General features: G+C 36.3%; 1 protein-coding gene across 2 annotated transcripts in view; it reads left to right on the top strand.

The window, feature by feature from the left end:
* Window positions 1-21,120, top strand: part of MOSPD2 (motile sperm domain containing 2) — a 53,458-nt gene that overhangs the window by 29,715 nt on the left and 2,623 nt on the right. For both annotated transcript variants that reach the window (XM_046673597.1, XM_046673596.1), the window contains exons 8-14: window positions 2,609-2,733; window positions 5,353-5,529; window positions 6,175-6,284; window positions 8,443-8,539; window positions 9,695-9,791; window positions 11,266-11,395; window positions 20,503-20,605. In XM_046673597.1, coding sequence (XP_046529553.1) covers window positions 2,609-2,733; window positions 5,353-5,529; window positions 6,175-6,284; window positions 8,443-8,539; window positions 9,695-9,791; window positions 11,266-11,395; window positions 20,503-20,605 — 839 coding nt within the window. The remainder of the gene's footprint in view (window positions 1-2,608; window positions 2,734-5,352; window positions 5,530-6,174; window positions 6,285-8,442; window positions 8,540-9,694; window positions 9,792-11,265; window positions 11,396-20,502; window positions 20,606-21,120) is intronic.

The raw sequence follows: 21,120 nt of genomic DNA, 5'->3' as shown, positions 1-21,120 counted from the left end.
ATAAAATACTTAGAAATAAAATTAGTAAAAAAAAGGTCAAGACTTATACACTGGAAACTATAAAACACCATTGAAGGAAATTCAAGACCTAAGTAAATAGACATCTCTCGTTCATGGAGTGGAAGACCTAATGTTGAGATCTTGATACTTCCTGAATTGATGTACAGATTCAATACAGTCCTTGTCAAAATCCCAGCTGCCTTTTTACAGAAATTGACAAGCTTATCCTTAAATTCATATGGAAATGCAGAAGACCCAGAGTAGTTAAAATAGTCTTGAACAACAAAATTGGAGAACTCACACTTCTTGATTTCAAAACTCACTACAAAGCTATAGTAATTAAGACATGGTACAGACATAAGGATGGGCATATAGATCAACAAAAAGAATTGAAAGTCTAGAAATAAATCCTAACATTTATGGTTAATTAATTTTTTGGTAGTGGTGCTAAGACAATTCAGTGGAGAAAGAATAGTCTTTTTAATAAATGGTACTGGGACAACTGAATATCCACATTCAAAAGAATGAAATTGGACCTCTACCTCCCACGATATACAAAAAATGAACTCAAAATGGATCAGAGACCTAAATGTAAAAGTTAAAACTATAAAACACTTAAAAGAAACCTTAGGTGTAAATCTTTGTGACCTTGGATTAGGTAGTGATTTCTTAGATATAACACCAAAACAGCACAAACAACAAAAGAAAAAAATAGAAACATTGGATTTCATTAAAATTTAAGACTTTTGTACTTCAAAGGAACTGGTCAAGGTGGAAAGACAACTCTCAGAATGGAAGAAAATATTTACAAATCATACATCTGATAAGGGACTTATGTCTAGAATATATGAATAACTGTTACAATGCAACAGTAAATAGACAAATGGCCCAATTAAAAAGGGCAAAAGATCTGAATAGACATTTCTCCAAAAAAGATAGGCAAACAGACAATAAACACATAAAAAGATGCTCAACATCATTAGTCATTAGAGAAATGCAAGTCAAAATCAAATGAGATACTACTTCACATCCACTAGGATGGTGATAATCAGAAAGACAGTAAAAAGTATTGTCAAGGATGTGGAGAAATTGGAACCATCATACATTGCTGGTGAGAATGTAAAATGGTACAACCACTGTAGAAAAGTTTGGCAGTTCCTCACAAAGTTAATCATAGAAGTACCATATGACCCAGCAATTCCACACCTACGTATATCCTCAACAGAATTGAAAGCCTTATGTCTACACAAACATCTGTACACAAATGTTGATCAACTGGTGAATGGATAATAAAATGTTGTATATCCATAAAGTGGAAAATTACTCAGCAATAAAAAGGAATACTGATACATGCTACATCATAGATGAACCTTGAAAACATGCTGAGTGAACAAAGCCAGTAGAAGAAAACCACATATTGTATAATTCCATTTATGTGAAATGTCCAAAATAGGCAAATGCATAAAGGCAGAAAATGGATTAATGGTTTGCAGGGAATGGGAGAAGGGAAGATAAGGAGAGATTGCTAATGGGTGAGGGTTTCTTTTTGGTGGGATGAAAATGTTCTAAAATTAGATAGTGGTAATGGTTGCACAACTCTGTGAATATACTAAAAACCATTGATGTGTATACTCTAAAAGGGTGAATTTTATGGTATGTAAATTATCTCAATAAAGGTGTTACAAAACATCAGATTTAGCACTTTAGTTAATTCATGTATCGTAGCTTCAAACACTTCAACTCACAGACTTTTTAAATTGAAATTAATGAAAATGTAAATGTTATGTAAAAAAACTTTAAGCATAATTAGCCAAAGTAAAAATGCAGTTTTCTGAAGTAATATTTAATGTTTATCATGCTGTTTTATTTCTTGATTTTTTTCATTGATGCTTTGCAAGTTCAATGCAGGAATCCTCTTTTAATTTCTTTAAAACCATGCTTAGAATGTCACGATAGAAATGGGGTTTAAAAAATTAAGTATAGTTTTGGTATAAATCAGAATAGCATGACAGAACAAGATTGCAATTACTGAGTAGCTGTGTTTGGTAACAGTTTATTCTTGCAGATTCCGTAAATTCCTCACAATTACTTAAGCTGCAGGGCCTGGGAGAAAGGCAGAGAAGTTTAGGGTTAGGATGGAAGTCTGGGTCCGGCTCACACTCATGATGAGAAGGGCTACCTCCTCTTCCTGACTTCCCATTTGAGAAGGTTTTTCAGATTGGGGGTTTATCAGAATTGTAAGGCAAATGACCCTATTGTGTAGTTATCCCCTGAATCACTATGCTATTTGATTCAGTGTCTGACTATCTTAGTAGTTGAGATTATTGATGGATTTGTGCAGAGGCTAAAACTCTGAGAAGTTTATTAATGAATATCAGGGTAATTTAATCTTCCTGAATCTTCATGGGACATTTGAAACCCATAAGGGACAGTCACAATGTAAATGCCTACAGGAATTAGAGAATGTTAATGAAGTATCATGACATGGAAAGGTACGTATTAATAGACTTTAGCGCAGACTAATTTCAGAAGACCTGGGTTGGCACATAGCAAATTAATTGAAAAAGAGAATGAAAAGAATTTAATGAAGTGACTGTTTTTTCTTCAGCTGCTTTCAAAATTGTGAAAACATGGCTTGGTCCAGAAGCAGTGAGTTTGTTGAAGTTTGCAAGTAAAAGTGACATCCAAGACTATGTCAGTGTAGAATACCTGCCTCCCCACATGGGTGGAACTGTAAGTATAGTACTCGAAACTTGTTTCTGAAATAACACTGGATCACAGTACATTAGGCTGTATTCTTTCCTCAAGGAAAAAGGAAAATCAAAATCTTAACATCCAAAGAAAGATCATAGATACCCCCAAAATAGAAAGCAGCATTATGTTTTGTATTTGTTTTCAAGTTGTTAAATTTTTATTTTTGAATAGGTTATATATTTACACAGTTCTAAACTGCTGCTATCCCAACCACCCTGTTCCCCTCCCCAGTTCCATTTCTTATATTTCCAGGAATCTGTATTGCCTATAAAAGCACCTAGAATATTATATGTAATATATATAAGCAAATATACTATATATGTCATTCTTTCTCCCTCCCATCTCTTCTGAACAAGTAGTATATTTATATACTATTGTGCATCCTGCTTTTTTCTTCACAACATGTCTTAGAGATCATTCCAAATCAGTATGTGACAAGCTGTCTTACTCTTGTTTATGGCTACATAGTATTCTAGTGTCTAGAGATGAACTGTAAATTATTTAGTTAATAACCATAAGTTACTTAATTTCCTTTTGATGTCTTTAGTTTGTTTCCAGTTGTTTACTGTTGAATAGTCTCTTTAAAGATAATATATACTATCAAGATATTTTTTGAAATGATTTTACTACTTATAAATAAGAGACCAGAAGTAGATATGTGTTAAATTTTTAATACTACATAACAATGAAATATATTGTGGTAATCACTTTTTTAATAAACTGTGAAACCTATGGATTTGGTATGCTTTAGGTTAACTTGATTGATAATATTTTCAATTATTTGATTTTTATAATCTACTTTGTATACTGCCTACTTGGCAAAATTGTATTCAACCAGAACCAAGGGGCTAGCAAGATGAAAAGTTTTATGTCCTTTTGCTTTTTTATTAGAAAAAACTTGAACCAATATTTTTAATTTGAAGTTTGCTGCTTTCCTATTCTGAGGCTTTGTATTTCACATTTTAACCTAGAAAAACAGAGTGTGGTTCATTTCAAGTACTACCCTCAGTTAAAATAGCAATTTGATTGATTCATCATTTGTAATAATTTGCCCACAGAATTATTGTATCTTAAAATTAATAGCATTTAGTAAAACTTATTTTTAGGGGTAGAAAAGGTTATTTCCCTTCTCTGTTGGTAGTGGTGTATTTCTTCAAGATTGTAGTCAAAATTGTAGTAGGATTACTATTCTTTAACATAAGTTTTTTTTTTTCCCAAATGTAATACGTACACATGATTTATTATTTTGAAAGCAAACAAGACCAAAGACTGGAAAGTACAACAGTACAGTGAAAAGTACATCTCCCTCCCCGGGTCACTGCCCACTGCCACTCCCTAAAGGCACTTACTGCTTCCAAGTTTTATTCTATCCTTTATATTTTTTTTACATGATGGTCACATACCATATATATTGTTCTGTTGTGGTTCTTTTTGGACATCATTTATTTTTAGGTTATACCATATTGATTGGTAGAGGTCTACCTGATTTTTTAAACTGTTGTAGAATATTCCATTGTATGGATATAACATAATGTGTATTTTCATCAGTTCTCTTTTGAAGGACCATTAGTTTTCTAATCTTTTGCCATTACTAATAGTGCTGCAGTGAATATTCTTGTAAATAACTCTTAGTGTACGGGTGCAGCAATATATGTAGAAGATAAACTCCTAGAATTAAAATCATTAGGTCAAGGGATATATTTAGTTTAAATTTTGATAGGAGTTATCAATTTCCCTCTAAAGAGATTGTGCCCATTTATGAATAATGTGTGAGAATGCTTGCACCACATCCTTGCCAACACCATATATTCTCATTTTTATAATCTTTGCCAGTCTCAGGTAAAAAATATTTTATTGTAGTTTTAATTTGCATTTCTTTTATTGTAAGGCATGTTGAGCATATTTTTTATGATTTAAAAGACAGTCTGTTCTTTTTCTATGAACTCTGTATTATTCCTTTATTCCTTGTTCTGTTGGGTTATTGCTCTTTTCTTCTTAATTTGTATATATTAACAATAGCTGTCTCGTTCCTAATATGTGTGGTGCATGTCTTTCCGGTTGTGACCGTTAAAAAAAAATTTTGTTTTTTAAGATTTTATTTTTCGAGGATGGTGGTAGTTGATTCGTTGGGTTTTGTTTGTTTTTTGTCATTCAGAAATGTTTCGTTTTAGTGGGCTCAATTTTTATCAATATTTTCATGCCTTCTAGGGTTTTGCTATGCTTAGAAAGGCCTTCCCTACTTAGGTTTTGTGTTTTTTTTTTTTATCTTCCTATGTGTTGTTCTGGAGCTTATATGGTTTTCAAAAAATACTCTCACCACATATACACACACACGTTTAAAGCTTTTATTCATCTGAAATTTTTTTTGGTATAAGGAGTGAACTAAAGATCTGACTTAGTTCTTTTACAGATGACTGACCAGTTGTCTCACACTGCTTACTGCTCTTTCCCTTTTTGGTTTGAAATGTTTTCTTTGTTTTAAATTTCACTATTCTCTTGGCCTGTTTTCTTGGCCAGAGGAATGGATTTTAACTTTACTAAAAGAATTATTTCTCTACCCATCTCTTAGCAGACCGATACAAAATTCTTTTCTTTCAGGATCCTTTCAAATATAGCTATCCACCACTAGTAGATGATGACTTCCAGACACCATTGTGTGAAAATGGGCCTATTGCCAGCGAGGATGAAGCCTCAAGTAAAGAAGATATAGAAAGTGATGGCAAAGAAATCTTGGAAGCAATTTCTAATGAAGAACAAACGGCTCTTCTAAAAAAGGTAATTTTAACAAAAAAATGAAATCAAGTCAAAAGCTATGGCCTAGCCCCAATTCTACCAGCAGCTGGCTACGTGATTTCAAGTGATTCACTTAACTTGCTGTCCTTCCACATCTTTGTATTAAAATGAGGAAGGATGGCACTCGCTGACCATTAGGGCCGATATAGTGTATAAATGGCTGATTCCATGCTTTTGTATAAAAATTGGCAAAATGCTCCCAGAGGGAATTGTTTTATCTAAAATATTTTTTATTTATCGGAAATAAAAGTAATTAATTTAAAACTTTATCTTGATCTGCTTCCTCTATTTCATTTTTTAAAAAGCACTTAGTTGTTATCTTTTTATGAATCTTCAGGGCTTAATGGAGGGATAAATACATTATAATTTAGAACAAACTTAAAGACTCTTAAGGGAAGGACCACATTATATTTTCTATGGTGACCTATTTGTAGTAGGCACTTAAATAATATGTTAATAGTCTTATTAATGTAGGTTAAATATATTTAAATATAATAAACCTATGTTAAAGATTATAATTTGGATTGAATCACTATAATGTTTACTTTTGGGCCTAATGAACTGCCCAACTGTCAGTGTAAAACTAAATTTCTTTATCTGTTCTTTCTTCATTTGTTTTGTCTTTAGATTAACCTAACTGAACCTACTTCCAAAGCAGAAGAACATGAAAAAGATTCCAAAATGAAAGCTTTCAAGAAACCCTTGAGTGTGTTTAAAGGGCCCTTATTACACATCAGGTAATAGTTGAGGATTTTATTAGCTATGCTTTTATAATATATCTTGATCATCTTAAGGGAACTGCAAAATTAAGAAAACTTCCGTACTGTTTTGAAACTGTGGAAATACAAAATTAAAAGTTATCTGAAGACTCACCTTGGTTTCCAGGCATAGTGGATATATTTAGCTGCCTTTGTGTTATTTATTCCATTGAGTGTGTTTAAAGGGCCCTGATCCCACATCAGGTAATAAAAGTGAATATTCATATATTAATGATAAATCTGAATGATGTATATTTTCCTCCTTTTACTGATACTGTTTGACTTGCACAAGTTTGAGGATGCCAGAGATGGCATTGAAGTAGGCATTTGTTGATTTGACCTTCCAAAAGCTAAAGCTGAACCAGAAAAGTGGGTTTTTTACCAAAGCCAAATTTCAGTACATCTGTATTTTTGATTTTAGGTTATTTAATCCAAAAGATTCAGGATTGTTTCTTTATCATTTTGTAAAGACCTCTTTCTCACTAGTGATGCTTTTAGTTGGTAAATCTATATAGCATTATGTTGATATTGCTATACCAATTTGATTTAGTGATGACCTAATATATCATTTTCTATCCCTTTACTTGAAAACTCTCTATGTAACTGTTTTGGGTATGACTCTTGTGAACAATCACCCAGAGTTTTAAAAAATCTAATCTGAGATTCTCTATTAATTGACAAGATTGATTTGTTTATGTATATTTTGATTATTGTTATTTTTGGATTTATCTTCACCATCTGTATGTGTGTGCGTGCATGCGTGTGTGTGTGAGAGAGTGTGCATGTTGGGGGAGGGAGGGAACCGCATGCATGTTCTGTTTTCCATGGTTTTTCTTAACCATTTTCCCCCTTTGGAGTTTTGTTTGTTTCCCATTCTTCCCTCTAGTGGTTTGAAAGTTACACATTGTTTTTTCACTGGAGGCCTGTCAAAACCATAGGTCCTAGCTTATAAATGTCAAGGTATGGCTGGAAGAGCTGGCTAGGGAGAAAGCCATAGTGGGACAGGGCAGCTTCTAGGCCTGCACTTTTGGGCTCTATACCCCACCCCACCCCCAGCCCCCAGGAGAGTCACAGTCCTTTTCCTGCCAGCACACAGGGACCCATCCAACATCTGTCTCCCCAAGGCTTCTCACAGTTTTTATACTGGCTCCTGAGAGCAGTTCTAAGATCGATAACCTTCCTATCTTTTCTGTGACACATTTCAGATTGGGTTCTAAACGGACGCCAGCAACCATGCCAAAGCTGAGCAGAGTCCTCTTAGGAGAGTGCTTCCTTAAAGATGTGTGTTCTTTAGATGAATAAATATCTCTGATATGCAGACATTCCTGATATAAAATGAATATATTTAAAGATGTAGCTCAAAGTCAAGAGCTATCTGAAGAATTCATCTTTTTATCTAGAACACAAACACTGTCCTTCCTATTGTTTGGAGGCACCTGATACAATTTGGCTAATATAATTAAACTACACAAACTGTGCTTGAGTCTTTTAGTTTTTATTTTAGGTCGTGGGTATTACAGTGGCCGATAATAGTAAAATTTCTATTTTGAAGCTCACTGATTTTACTGTTTGACAAATTCTTCCTGCAGTTCCCACCCCAAATTTTATTTCTGTGTTTATTTTTCTCCTCCCATATTACTTAGGAAAAGCCTTTATAGTAAGGAATTACTTTGTTACTTAAATACATCCCTAATGATTTTTCAGGTTTTGCTTTTCTCTATTGGTATGTAAAAATATGCCCCATTCTAATGTGTTTGTAATTAGGTTAAGTTGAAGCAGCAATTCCTTCTTTGTTTTGATTATTATCTATAACTTTCCAAAGAGTTTAAATAAACGCACCTTAAGATGATGCTGATTGCTATAGGACTATTGAGAATCTTCCTAATTCTCTCTTCTGTTCTTTCCTATTTTATTTTGATCTTGGGGAAAACCATAGGACTTTTTTAATAGCATGCATTGAATCAGTAAGATTAAACTGCAAAATATATTAGGTTATTGTTTTATAATCTTTTCTTTTTTGATGAAATCTCTATATACAAACGAGCATAAAATATTAACCAAATATTTTTCTTCAAGCTAATGATTAGATTATTTATTCTGAGAATTACAAATGCCTTATGCTTTTGTCACCACCTAGCCCAGCAGAAGAACTCTATTTTGGAAATACAGAATCTGGAGAGAAGAAAACTTTAATAGTGTTGACAAATGTAACTAAAAACATAGTGGCATTTAAGGTAAATATCTTGAAAGATATAATAAATTATGTCTCAAAATTTGACATGTAAAGTGATTTTAGATGTATTTTAATTGAAAGATTGATAGTTTTGAACTTACACAATGTTTTTTATTTATGGTATTTTTAGGCATGTTATACTGCCTTCTAGTTCTAACCGCATCGCATAGCTTATCTAAAATTTTTCCTGGGATCTGTATCTCAATCTTTAATGTGCATTAATAGGCTAATGTCCAAATTTATCCCAGGGTTTAATGTCTGTTAGTAAATAAAAATCCAAGGGAAATCACTCTTCATTATATGAATGCTTTAATTCCTAAGAGTGAAAAATAAAACTATAAAATCGAAAGTGCATTTTCCCCCAAGTGTGGTACATTCTGAAGTATGGTTTATACTGGATACTAACCAGATATTGAGCTTTAAGTGTAGCAAGATGGAGTCCACCGTCACCCCATATTGTAGGTATTACTTCATTAAATTGTCTATTTAAATTTAACCACTAGGGGGAGTGGCCTGGTGGCATAGTGGTTAAGTTCACGTGCTCTGCTTCCGCAGCCCAGGGTTTGCAGGTTCAGATCCTGAGTGTGGACCTATACACCACTCATCAAGCCATGCTGTGGCGGCATCCCATGTACAAAAAAATAGAGGAAGATTGCCATGGATGTTAGCTCAGGGACAATCTTCCTTAAGCAAAAAGAGGAAGATTTGCAACAGATGTTAGCTCAGGGGCCAATCTTCCTCACCAAAATAAAATTTTAATCACTAGGATGTTCTGGTTGTCCTTTGATTATCTACTGTTTTTTAATTTCTGAATGCTAGTGTAATGTGTTCTAATGTGCACTCAGTTTTTTGAATTTGTATTAAATTCAGGTGATTACCAGACAGAATACGTATTTAACAGATGGATTATTTTTTTTTTTATTTAAGAGGAAGGCTAAGTGACAATTGGACTTACAAGTGAATATACTTTTTTAAATCAGTTGAGGTGAGGTGCTTTTTTCATTATTGATGAGGAAAGGTACAATCTATGCGTTAACCACCAAGGTTGTTTTATAGACTTTGTCTGTTGATTATTAATTTTTTTAAAGTCATTTGTAAGCTATTTCCCCCCCAAAAGCATAAAGGTTATTATGTGATTACTGTGTTTTATAAACAGGTGAGAACAACTGCTCCAGAAAAATACAGAGTCAAGCCAAGCAACAGCAGTTGTGACCCTGGTGCATCAGTTGATATAGTTGTGTCTCCCCACGGAGGTGAGTTGTCACCTGATAGCCACAGTGGGGGACCTGGGGCTGGGTGATGAATCAGCAGAGGTGGGACTAGAATCTAGAAATAAGCAGTGTCAGCAATCACCTCACCATACTCTAGGCATCTGTTTTCTCACGTGTAAAATGAGAGGGGCAAATGGGCCTCATTGACATTGCCCTTTCCACATTAAAATTCTTTTTTTTTCAATTTTTGTTTTGGATGTACATCATATTTTGAATTCTGTATACATTACATCATGTTCACCACCTGAACACTAATTATAGTCCATCCCCTCACATGTGAGCCTAATCACCCCTTTTGCCCTTCCCCCTCCCCCAAAGGTAACTACCAGTCCAATCTCCAATGCTATGTGTTTTTTGTTGTTGTTTTTATCTTCTACTTATGAGTGAGATCATATGGTATTTGACTTTCTCCCTCTGACTTATTACCCTCAAGGTCCATCCGTGTTGTCACAAATGGTCGGATTTCGTCATTTCTTATGGCTGAGTAGTAGTCCATTGTGTATAAATACCACATCTTCTTTATCCATTCGTCCCTTGATGGGCACCTAGGTTGCTTCCACGTCTTGGCTATTGTGTATAATGCCACAATGAACATAGGGGTGCAAGTATCTTTATGCCTTTGTGTTTTCAAGTTCTTTGGATAAATACCCAGCAGTGGAATAGCTAGATCATATGGTAGATCTATCCTTAATTTTCTGAGGATACTCCATACTGCTTTCCATAGTGGCTGCACCAGTTTGCACTGCCACCAGCAGTGAACAAGGGTTCCCTTCTCTCCACACCCTTTCCAACATTTGTCGTTTCCTGTCTTGTTAATTATAGCCATTCTGACCGGAGTGAGATGATACCTCATTGTAGTTTTGATTTGCATTTCCCTGATAGCTAATGATGTTGAGCATCTTTTCATATGCCTGTTGGCCATCTGTATATCTTCTTTGGAGAAATCTCTGTTCAGATGTTTTGCCCATTTTCTAATTGGATTGTTGGTTTTTTTGTTGTTGAGCTGTATGAGTTCTTTGTATATTTTGGATATTAACCCCTTATCTGATATGTGGTTTGCAAATATCTTCTCCCACTTGTTAGGTTGTCTTTTCGTTTTGTTGATGGTTTCCTTTGCTGTTCAGAAACTTTTTAGTTTGATGTAGTCCCATTTGTTCATTTTTTCTTTTGTTTCCCTTGCCTGGTCAGACATGGGACTTGAAAATATGCTGCTCAGACCAATGTCATAGAGCGTACTGCCTATGTTTTCAAGTCCACATTAAAAATTTTTGTTTTTTAACAAGTAAAATGAATTTCGAAAAGAAGTCCTCATTTTTAGAATAACGTTTTCCTTTTTAAAAGTAGTTCTGTATTATTCTTTTTCCTTAATGTTGTTTTCTAGAATGATGCCTTAAACCACATATCCAACCCTTTGTAAAGGTTCCTGTTTATATAATGTTACCCTTTTGGAATGCAGGTTTAACAGTCTCTGCCCAAGACCGTTTTCTGATAATGGCTGCAGAAATGGAACAGTCATCCGGCACGGGCCCAGCAGAATTGACTCAGTTCTGGAAAGAAGTTCCCAGAAATAAAGTGATGGAGCATAGGTATGCTTTTTACTCATAGAAGCTCAAATGTGATGGGAAGAATCAGAGAAATGTGCCTACGTGGGCTAGGCAGGCATACCTTCCTATTTGCATTTGGCAGACATTTAGGCTTCTAGTGTGGCCCTCAAGCTCTGCAAGGCTCTGGGGTGCCCAGGTGAATAAGACCTGGAGTTTCTCGAGGAGGTTGCTAATAGCAGAGACTTGCTTGCAGGCTAATGCAAGAATCTGGATGTGTCAAAATTACAAACACAGCTTTCTCTGTCACAGCAGTTCCCTTTGTAGGAATGCTCACCTTGTGTACTAGCATGTGTTTTTGCAGCATCATTTGTACTAGTGAAAAATGGAAAAGAAAGAACCTAAATGGTCACCAGTAAAGCAATAGTGAAATGCAATTGAGTATATCCACACTAAGGGATACTCTGCAGCCATTCAAAAGAGTCAGGCAAGTCTGTTTGTTCTGATATGGAAACACATCTATGATATATTATTAGGGGGAAAAAAACCCTACTCACAGAAAAATATGTATGACATTGTCCTATTTAAGAGGGGAAAAGCCTGTGACATGAAAGGAGAATAGAGAAGGCGGCTGTGTTGTGGTTTTATTTTGAAGTGTGCCCAGTTTTGCTCCCCAGGGGACACTTGTCAATGTCTGGAGACATTTTTGGTTGTCACAACTGGGCAATAGGGTGTGCTGTGGGCATCTAGCGGGTAGAGGCCAGGGATGCTGCCAAACATCCCACGATGGACAGGACAGCCTCCTGTGACAAAGAATGATCTAGCCCAAAATGTCAGTAGTGCCAAGATTGAGAAGTCTCAATTGAGAGTAGTTAAGGATGGCTACTCTGATGACATTTGAGTAGGACTTGAGGGAAATGAGAGAGTAAGCCACATAGATAACTGGAAAAAGAGCTTTCCAAGTAGAGGAAACCACAAATGAAAAAAGGAGTGTACTTGGCCTTTGTGAGGATCAGCAAAGAAGTCAGTGTAGCTTGAATCTGGTAAGGAGGGACATTGTGGGAGATTGTCAAAGAGACAGTAGGGAGCCAAATCATTGCCATGGTGAGGACTCGTGATTTTGAGAGGAGAAACCGGTAGTTGGTGCTGAGCAGAGCCATGAGGTGATCTGGCTTATTTTTTAAGGATTATTCTGGGGACTGTGTGGAAAATAGACTATGGGCAGACACATGTAAAAGAGTGATATTAAGTTAACACTTAAATAGAGCTTGCTGTGTGGCAGCACGGTTCTAAGTGCTTTTACTCTTATTTATTCATTTAGTCATTGAAGCAGCCCTAGGAGGTAGGTCTTTTTTTTACTTTATAGATGAGAAGCTGGGAAACCTAATAATGGTCACAGCTGAATTAAATCTTCAGAAAAGTAGTTGAAAGAATACAGATGTGACTGGAACACAGAGTGTGAGAGGATCCATGGTAAGAAAAAGTTGGAGAGGCAGACAGGGCCCAGAGGAGGAGCTTGATCACCATCATAAAACCAGTGGGAGAGCATTGACCTGATCTGTTTTGCCTTTGACAAGATCACCATTTATGGGGTGGTTCATGGTGGAGAGGAGAACAAGAGTGGGCCTGGGGAGACAAGCTTTATTTCATCCCAGCAAGAGAGTAAAAGTTAGACCTAGCCTACAGGAAAATTGAATGGCCAAACAGAGGAGGACAATTCAGCATGGAGTCAGAAGGGAAATCACTACGTGAGCTGTGTTATGGAAGCCCAGGGAAGTGCATCTTTCACAAAGGAGGAGATGACCAGAGGTACCAAGTACTGCCATGCCAGTCAAGAAGGGTGAGGTGTGAGCAGTGGCCATTGCTGGTGACATGGAAGTCATCAATCGATGACCTCATGGGGAGCACTTTCAGGTGACAGGAGCCACATGTGAGAGACGAGCCAGATCCCAAAGAAATGAAGGTGGTAAAACTGTTCTGGAGGTTTGGCTTGTTGGGGAGGGACGAGGAGTCATGTTTGGAAGGAAGAATGTGGTGGCAATGAAAGGATTGTTTGGGTTTTTTAATGGGAGAGATGTGAGCATTATTTAAAACCATAGCAAGGGCCATCTGAAAAGGAGAAGACTGACCATACAAAATAAATCATTGACACTGAAATTCCTCAGAAAGCTGGAAGGAACAGGATCTAAAGCCAAGGTAGGGATCAGTCTTAGGAGGGAGGAAGAAACACAGATATAGCTAAGGTTCATGATGGGTTTGGCTTGTTTTTAGATGGAGTAGTTAGATATTTAAATTTTCAAGTTATATTACAGGAGGTCCTACTTTTTGTCAAAGGCATGGCTATGGAAACATATTGTTATGTGTAAGCTGCTTTGTTCTTTTCTTTTTTTTAACTGTCAAGAGGGAATCACTTATCTCACAGAAAGACGGAGCCTTGGTGGTTTGGTACTGAAGGCCCAAATAAAGCACTGCCACCTATCTAGAAAGGGTGGTTTCCTTCAAATCAGATCAGATGAGTTCTACTGAATACCATATAAAAAACTTTCCATAGGCTACTGAGCAGTATCTGCAATTTCTTGTGTTATTTGTACATGCATTAAGAAGCTGGAAGATGTAGGAAAGGAAAAAAATAATTTTACCTCTACACTTCTAGGTTCTTGACTGAGACCCCCAACCCCCTGGTAATCAAAGACAGATTAACAGGAGAAGAACAAACCTAAGTTCAAACATATATACTTCCTGTATACATTGGAGATATCCAGGAAAACGGAGTAAAACTCTCTAAAATGGCCCAAGCCTCCACCTTAAATACCATCTCCAGCTAAAGACAAAAGAAAGATGGTGAGGGGAGCCAGTTATAGGAGGCCATCAGGGAAAGTACAGTAAACAAGGGTAAGGTTATTACATAGATTTAGGTGAATTCCTCTCTTCTTGAGGTCCCCAGAATATCCTGAGCCTGCCAGGAAGTGACCTTCATTATTCACCTGGTAAGGCTATTCAGAACTCTATAAGCAAGGTACCAGGTCAGTTTTTTCCAAGGGGCTTTATTGGCTACATAAAGTCAACCTTAGTTCCTTAAAGTTGTCTGGTCATATCTGATTTTATGCCTATCATTTTCTCAATATGACATTCCAGTCAAAGCCTTGGTAATATATCCATGTTTCGTATTGTGTCCTGTTATAAGGAGAACAGATTCTTATTGAACTTATGCAAATAACTATATTGCCATGAAAACAAGAATGCTAAGAGTTCTCAAATTCTGGAGGTATCAGGTAGGGAGAAAAATTGTTTCAATTCTTCTTACTAAGGTATAATTTACCAAATTGCTATAAATCCTAGATAGCTTAAGAGAAAAGAGACAAAGGGTTCCTTAAATCATGAAAAACAAAATATTAAAGAACTAGCAATCTTTCAAACAAAAAGTAAAATCAGTTCATTCTATCTCATGTTATTAATTCTTATTCTGCTTGAATCCAGTTTTTCCATTAGTTCTGGAAATTCTTACCCAATTCAGTTTTATGATCTTTAAGTTATCAGAAACCTGTATTCTGGAGTACTTGTTAAGAGTCCTTTCCATATTTGCAAAAGCATGAGTAAAACAATAACTTCTATAAATGACAAAAAGATTTAAAAAGGGCCACAGGTAAAGATATGATAAGAGTTCATTATAATGCTATTGACAAGGAAATTTGGTTATTTCTGTGACATACAACTGTTAAGATAATAACTGGAATTACAAGTGATAACATTATACCAGGACATATCAGATTTCTAGGAATTTTATACAATTTCTGGAATGCTTATATTAGTAACATATCCATACAAATATAATCTAAAGGAGGTTTAGTATTCTTATTTGACAATGCTTCCCATGTAATTTAGCATATCCAGTAAGCCTAATTAGCTTAATATCTCTCTTTTTATAAGGAGAGAGAACAAATCTTTTGAGATGTCCCAGGGACCCTCTGGAAAGTCCTAAGGTTAGTTTGAGGTCAAAAAGACTTCATTTAGAATTTGATTTTGGCAAGTTTGTCAAAAATATCAAAAGGTTTTGGACACTTGACTAAATAGGATCATAGATCATTATGAAACAATACTTAATTATGTATTAAACCAAAGTGACAATAAAAGGTTTCAAAGGCAAATACAAAAGGTTACATAGTTATGAGCAAAACTTAACCTTTTTAATCTTTAGAAGACTGTGTTCTTAAGTAATCAAAGATCTGATGATAAAGATAACGTGAAGCACAGGAAATTGTTTTGATCAATCGTAAAATCTTTACTTTCTAGGCAGATTACTTAACAGGTAAAAACCTTTCACAATCTCTTATCAGGAGCAGACCAATAGTGCAATAAGTCTTTGTCCTTGTAGCAGGTAAAAGAAAACTATGTCTTAGTTTTACGTAAGTACACTATTGATATTAAAGCCTTTATCTTTTTTTTTTTATGAGGAAGATTGGCCCTGAGCTAACATCTGTTGCTAATCTTCCTCTTTTTGCTTGAGGAAGATTGGCCCTGAGCTAACATCCATGCCAATCTTCCTCTATTTTGTATGTGGGATCTCATCACAGCATGGCTTGATGATCAGTGTGTAGGTCCATGCCCAGGATCCGAACCTGTGAAACTTGAGCCGCTGAAGCGGAGCACACAAACTTAACCACTACGCCACTGGGCCAGCCCCTTAAAGTTTATTTTTAACACCCTTAAAACAAATTCATTCAATTTTAGCCAGCTTGACTACACAAGGTAAAATTTTCTCTTTCCAACTTCCTATATCCATTTAGTTGGTCCTTTATTCTCTTCTTAAAATAAGCAGCTTTACTTTAGGACAAAATTACTTTTATTTCCCTTAACAAAAATGCATCCCCATAGCTCATGTGTTTTCTTGGCCAAAAAGACATCCTGCATTCCTTGCATATGGAGTCATTTCCCTTATTATTTCTAGTAGTTTTACTTACATATATTAATTAGAATTCTTAACCCTTTGTTGTTAGTGCCGAGTCAATTCTGACACCTAGTGACCCTCTGTACAGCAGAGCAGAACCCTGCCTGGTTTTTTTGCACCATCCTCTCACCTCTGACACCATATCAGGAAGTGCTCTGCTGCTATTCACAGGGTTTTCATGGCCTGTTTTTTCAGAAGTGGGTGGCCAGGTCCTTCTTCCTAGTCTGACTTGGTCTTGATGCTGTGTTCAAAACTGTCCACCATGGGTGACCCTGCTGGTATCTGAAATACCAGTGGCATAGCTTTCAGCATCATAGCCACGTGCAGCTGCCACCATATGACAATTGACAGGTGGCATGGTTCCCTGACCAGGAAATTAACCTGGAGCCGCAGTGGTGAGAGCACTGAATCCTAACCACTAGACCACCCGGGCTGGCTTCTTGGCCCTTAGAAACTTTAATTTCTAGTGAAAAGTAAGAAGTAAGCCATTGTGGTCTGTTACATCACATCCTTTAGATTGGCAAATTTATGAATACATTTCATAATTGAAAGTATATGCTTCCTCATATTACAGTTTTTCAGTGTGGCACAAGGTATGTTTACTAACAGACCCAAATATCTTTAGTTCCTCTGTAATAAGAAACCAAAAGTAGATAAACTTATATTCAGTAATTAATGTTTTAGTATTTTATCTTATTTGGAAATGACCTAGTTATTCAATGAATTTCTCATCATTTAACTTAGTAAAACTCTAGTTTCAAGTTACCAAAGAGATTTGGAAAACTATTTTTAAGTGGACATAGTATAAAACAAAATCATTGCTGAAAAGTTCACCTAAAAACTTATCCCACTTAAATCTATCTAAATCACCTGCTCCCAAAAATTATGTTTAGACTATTCACAAAAACTTGATGAGACATTAGATAAAGTCAGCCATCATCCCAATCTATTCTTCTTGCTGACACATTTTTTAAAAGAGATAACATGAACTTATTTGAATAGTAAACACAGGTAGAATAAAAGTTGCATGTCTGGATTATATCTAATGTTGGTAACTCTGGAGACATGCCTATTTTAATTAAACCAACAAACTTACCTTTTATTCACCAAAGATTATCCCAGATCACATGAACTTGAGAAACATTTGGGTTAGTTTCTATATTTGAGCGTTTTAGTAATACTTAGTTTGGTAAGTGCTTATTTTTCTTTAAGCCAATTAAATAGAGGTTTCACAAATTAATTTTGGCAATACCATCTGGATGTAGAAAAACATCACACATCTGTAACATACATCTATGGACACACACAAACATACAGATAGACACAAACAGGGACCTTATAGCTCTAGTTCTAAAATTTTAGCCATGAATCAGGTACAATAATACAAAACCCACTAGTTTATTAAAGCCCAGTTGGATCCAACTTGTGTTTCTGCCAGCTGGAATAAGTTTACCTGCTCAGGTGGCTAAAGCTTGTTTACTAACATTTGTACTTTTAATTTTTTTTTATTTGCCCAATTTCCAAATAGCTCCTTGTTTTCCTTCTGATGAGAATCATTTCCCTGAAGTTTGCATTTCAAAGAGTTAGCTAGCAGGTCCTTGAGAAGATGGGGTATAAAATTTACATTTCAAAGGAACAGAGAAAGTATCCAAGTTTTTTTCTAGTAGTTTTAGGATATATTTGCCTGTTATCAGAGATCTAGAGTAATTACTATTAAATTTTTCTTAAGTGCAGGACAGTTCTGTTTCTAATGTCCTGATTTTTTACAATACCTACAAGTATTTTGAGGTGAATAAGGGAGGTTTGGGGATTGGTAAGGATAGGTGGACTTTGAATTGCTTCTGGAGCTGCATTTCTGGTTTTGTAAAGATTTGCAGGACAAAAACAGTTGCTTTTAATTCCTCAGAAGAATTGGATTGCAGCCTGAATGATATCAAGGGACTGACTTGCCCATCCAACTATACTTTCTTCAATTTGCTTTATATCAGGAACAAGATTGCCAACTAAGATGGAAATCAAATGATTTCTATGTTCTGGAGCTTCAGGGTTTAATGCAGTATGCCTTTAACAAGTCCATATCAAGTGTTCAGCAAAGGCCTTTGAATGCTCTCCTTTTTCTGAGTGCACAATTCAATCTTACACCAATTCACCTTAGGGGGAAAAAACCCCTACGATTGCTTCTTTGAGCCACTGAACATTGGCCTTCAGCTGATCCATTTCCTGATCAGTTGTAGGAGTGCCTAGGAGAAATTCTGGTCATGTTTCTTCTGTGATGAGGGTTTTCCCCAGGGGGCTGTCTGGCTTGCAGTATAATCGTAGGTGGGAAGAACACCCCATAGCAGCCAGTCAGCGTCCCTGTGAGTGGGGACTGAATGGCCACTGATCTTTTTAACTCTTCTCTAAATTTGGTAGATATATTCTGAAAGTGGAAGTAAAAAGAGCTCTGTAATTTCATCTTGCTAAGGAAGTCCTTAAGGCTAGCTGCCGTACTCCTTCGTGGCCTCCTCTCAATTTGGTCTTTCCATAGATACCAGTAAGACAATTGTTTAGGATGAGAGCTCCCTAAAAATTTTTCAGACACAGAATTTTTTCCAATTCAAAGGATCCATCGTCTGGCCGTTGACAAGTAGGGTCTTATATTAATCTCAATAGCAACTCAAACCAATAAGCCTTTTTTATGGCTTAACCATGAATGCAAGGGGTGTCCCAAAAGAGGATACAAAATATGCAGCCCTCACAAGATCTAGAAAGTTTACTCTGAGAGTTAGCCTAAGAAAGCAAAGACCTTCATTGTCACAGGCAGTAAGAATGGTGTAGTGAAGATGGTCTCCAGTTACCCACAAGAATGTGAGATGCCTCTAGTGAAAGACCTGCTAATGAGACTTCTCCAGCACTAACAAGACAACAAAGGTTGAGATGACAAAGGCTTCTTATGGACCAGGGCCCTTATGACAAACTCCCATGAGAGCTGGCATGGTCGGACACAGAATGCTCCTTGTCACTTTGTGTCTGAGATCCCAAGCCTATTTAGCTGGCCACCAGATACATGCAGACATACATGCATCCTCCAGTTTTCAGAGACCAGGGAATATTCTCATTGGTCATAAAGCCAAGCTCTCAAAACGTAGAACAAGACAAAAGGGAAACCTCATCTGGCCTATGGTTCTCCTCATGACAAATGACACAAAAGAAATCAATGACCATCTCTGGGAAGAAAAAGGATCAATAGAAAACAAGGATACTCATAACAAAAATCGCTACTAAAGTCACTATACCCAAAGAATTACTTCACATAAATATTGTCTTCTGCTAATCTAGATTTGGAAAGGAAGGGACAAGGTGAAACTTCTACCTCCTTCTCTTGACCTGGTACTAGAGTAAGGTCCAGGAGAACTGACTTTGGTAAGAGTTCTTACCCTTCCCAGGCTTCTGCTAGTTTTCCAGGATTCCATTTGCAGATGCCCAAGCAAGTATGGTGTCTCAGCAGGTCCCATAGTAGGTTGCCAAACCGTAGGGTAGGAAAAATAATTTTTCCCTTTACCCTTCTCAGTTCATGGCTGAGGCCCCCACCTTCTGGTAATCAAAGACAGATTAACAAGAGAAAAACAAACAGAAGTTTAATAACATGTATACCTCCTGTATACATGGGAGAGACCCAGAAAAACTAAGTGACTGCCCGAAATGCCCTAAGTCACCACCTTAAATACCATCTCCAGCTAAAGACAAAAGAAGATGTTGGGGTGAGGGGAAGTTATGGGAGGTGACCAGGCAAAGCACAGTAAACAAGGGTAAGGTTGTTATGCAGATTTAAGCCCTGCCTTCTCCATTGATGAGAGTTTCTAGAGATTTAGAGTCATTCTCCTCTTCTCCTCTTCCTGCTACAGAGATGGAGACACCCTTAGAAATGGGGATTTCCCTTGCAAATGTGAATGTCTCTTACAAAAGGATAATGTCTGCTGTTTCCTAAAAATAATCACTCAAGATAATCCTTATGCCAAAGAGGCGTATTTTGGGGTGGTATATTCTGCTCCCCTTCAAAGATAAATATACACTGAGCTGCTACCTTATGTGTATCTAGGGGGAGGAATGAGTACTTTCACTTCTGTTAACATATACTTCTGTGTTTAACATTTTTCAGTTTATATTTTACTTTTATGAAAAAAAGTCATTAAAAATTTTAAGTTATGTTTCCTTTGGATTTTCATAGGTTAAGATGCCATATCGTTGAGAGCAGTAAACCAACCACTCTTACATTAAAAGACAACGCTTTTAACATATCAGATAAAACCGGTGCAGATATATATCTACAAGTAAGTGTTCTTTCTTCCTAACTAAAACAAAGTTGTTAATGCTAACCAACGTTAGAAATCCATTTTTTCCCACTGACTTAAGGAAGCCCTTTGGCATAGACACAACAGAAATACACTCTTCTTCGTTAAGGGAAGTGAAATCAGAAATGGTAAGCGGTGAGTTACTTTTGGAGATATACTGACTTTTTAGCAGCTCTGGCCATTTTAATTTGGACTAGGGACAATATAACAAAGCACATGATGGGTTGGGGAGTATCAAAGAATTCAATCTCATAGAAAAGATACCATGTAGGGTGTTTAAGTTTGAAACAGACTGAGGGGCTCTCTTTCTGAGTAGTGGGTTTTGGTACCTCCAGGAAGTGGTTGCTTTGCTCCTTTCTCAACTAGAAAATTAGACCTTTTTAAAATGAGAGAAGGAGATACATGTCTCTTCACCAAACAAATCTAATTCCTTGTTGCATTCCAGCTCCCTGCCTTTCAGAGTAGATGGACCCATCCCGTAAATGTTTGGATTT

This window comes from Equus quagga, chromosome 10, assembly GCF_021613505.1.
Source record: "Equus quagga isolate Etosha38 chromosome 10, UCLA_HA_Equagga_1.0, whole genome shotgun sequence".
Taxonomy (NCBI): domain Eukaryota; kingdom Metazoa; phylum Chordata; class Mammalia; order Perissodactyla; family Equidae; genus Equus; species Equus quagga.
This window is presented reverse-complemented; position numbering and strand designations above follow the sequence as displayed.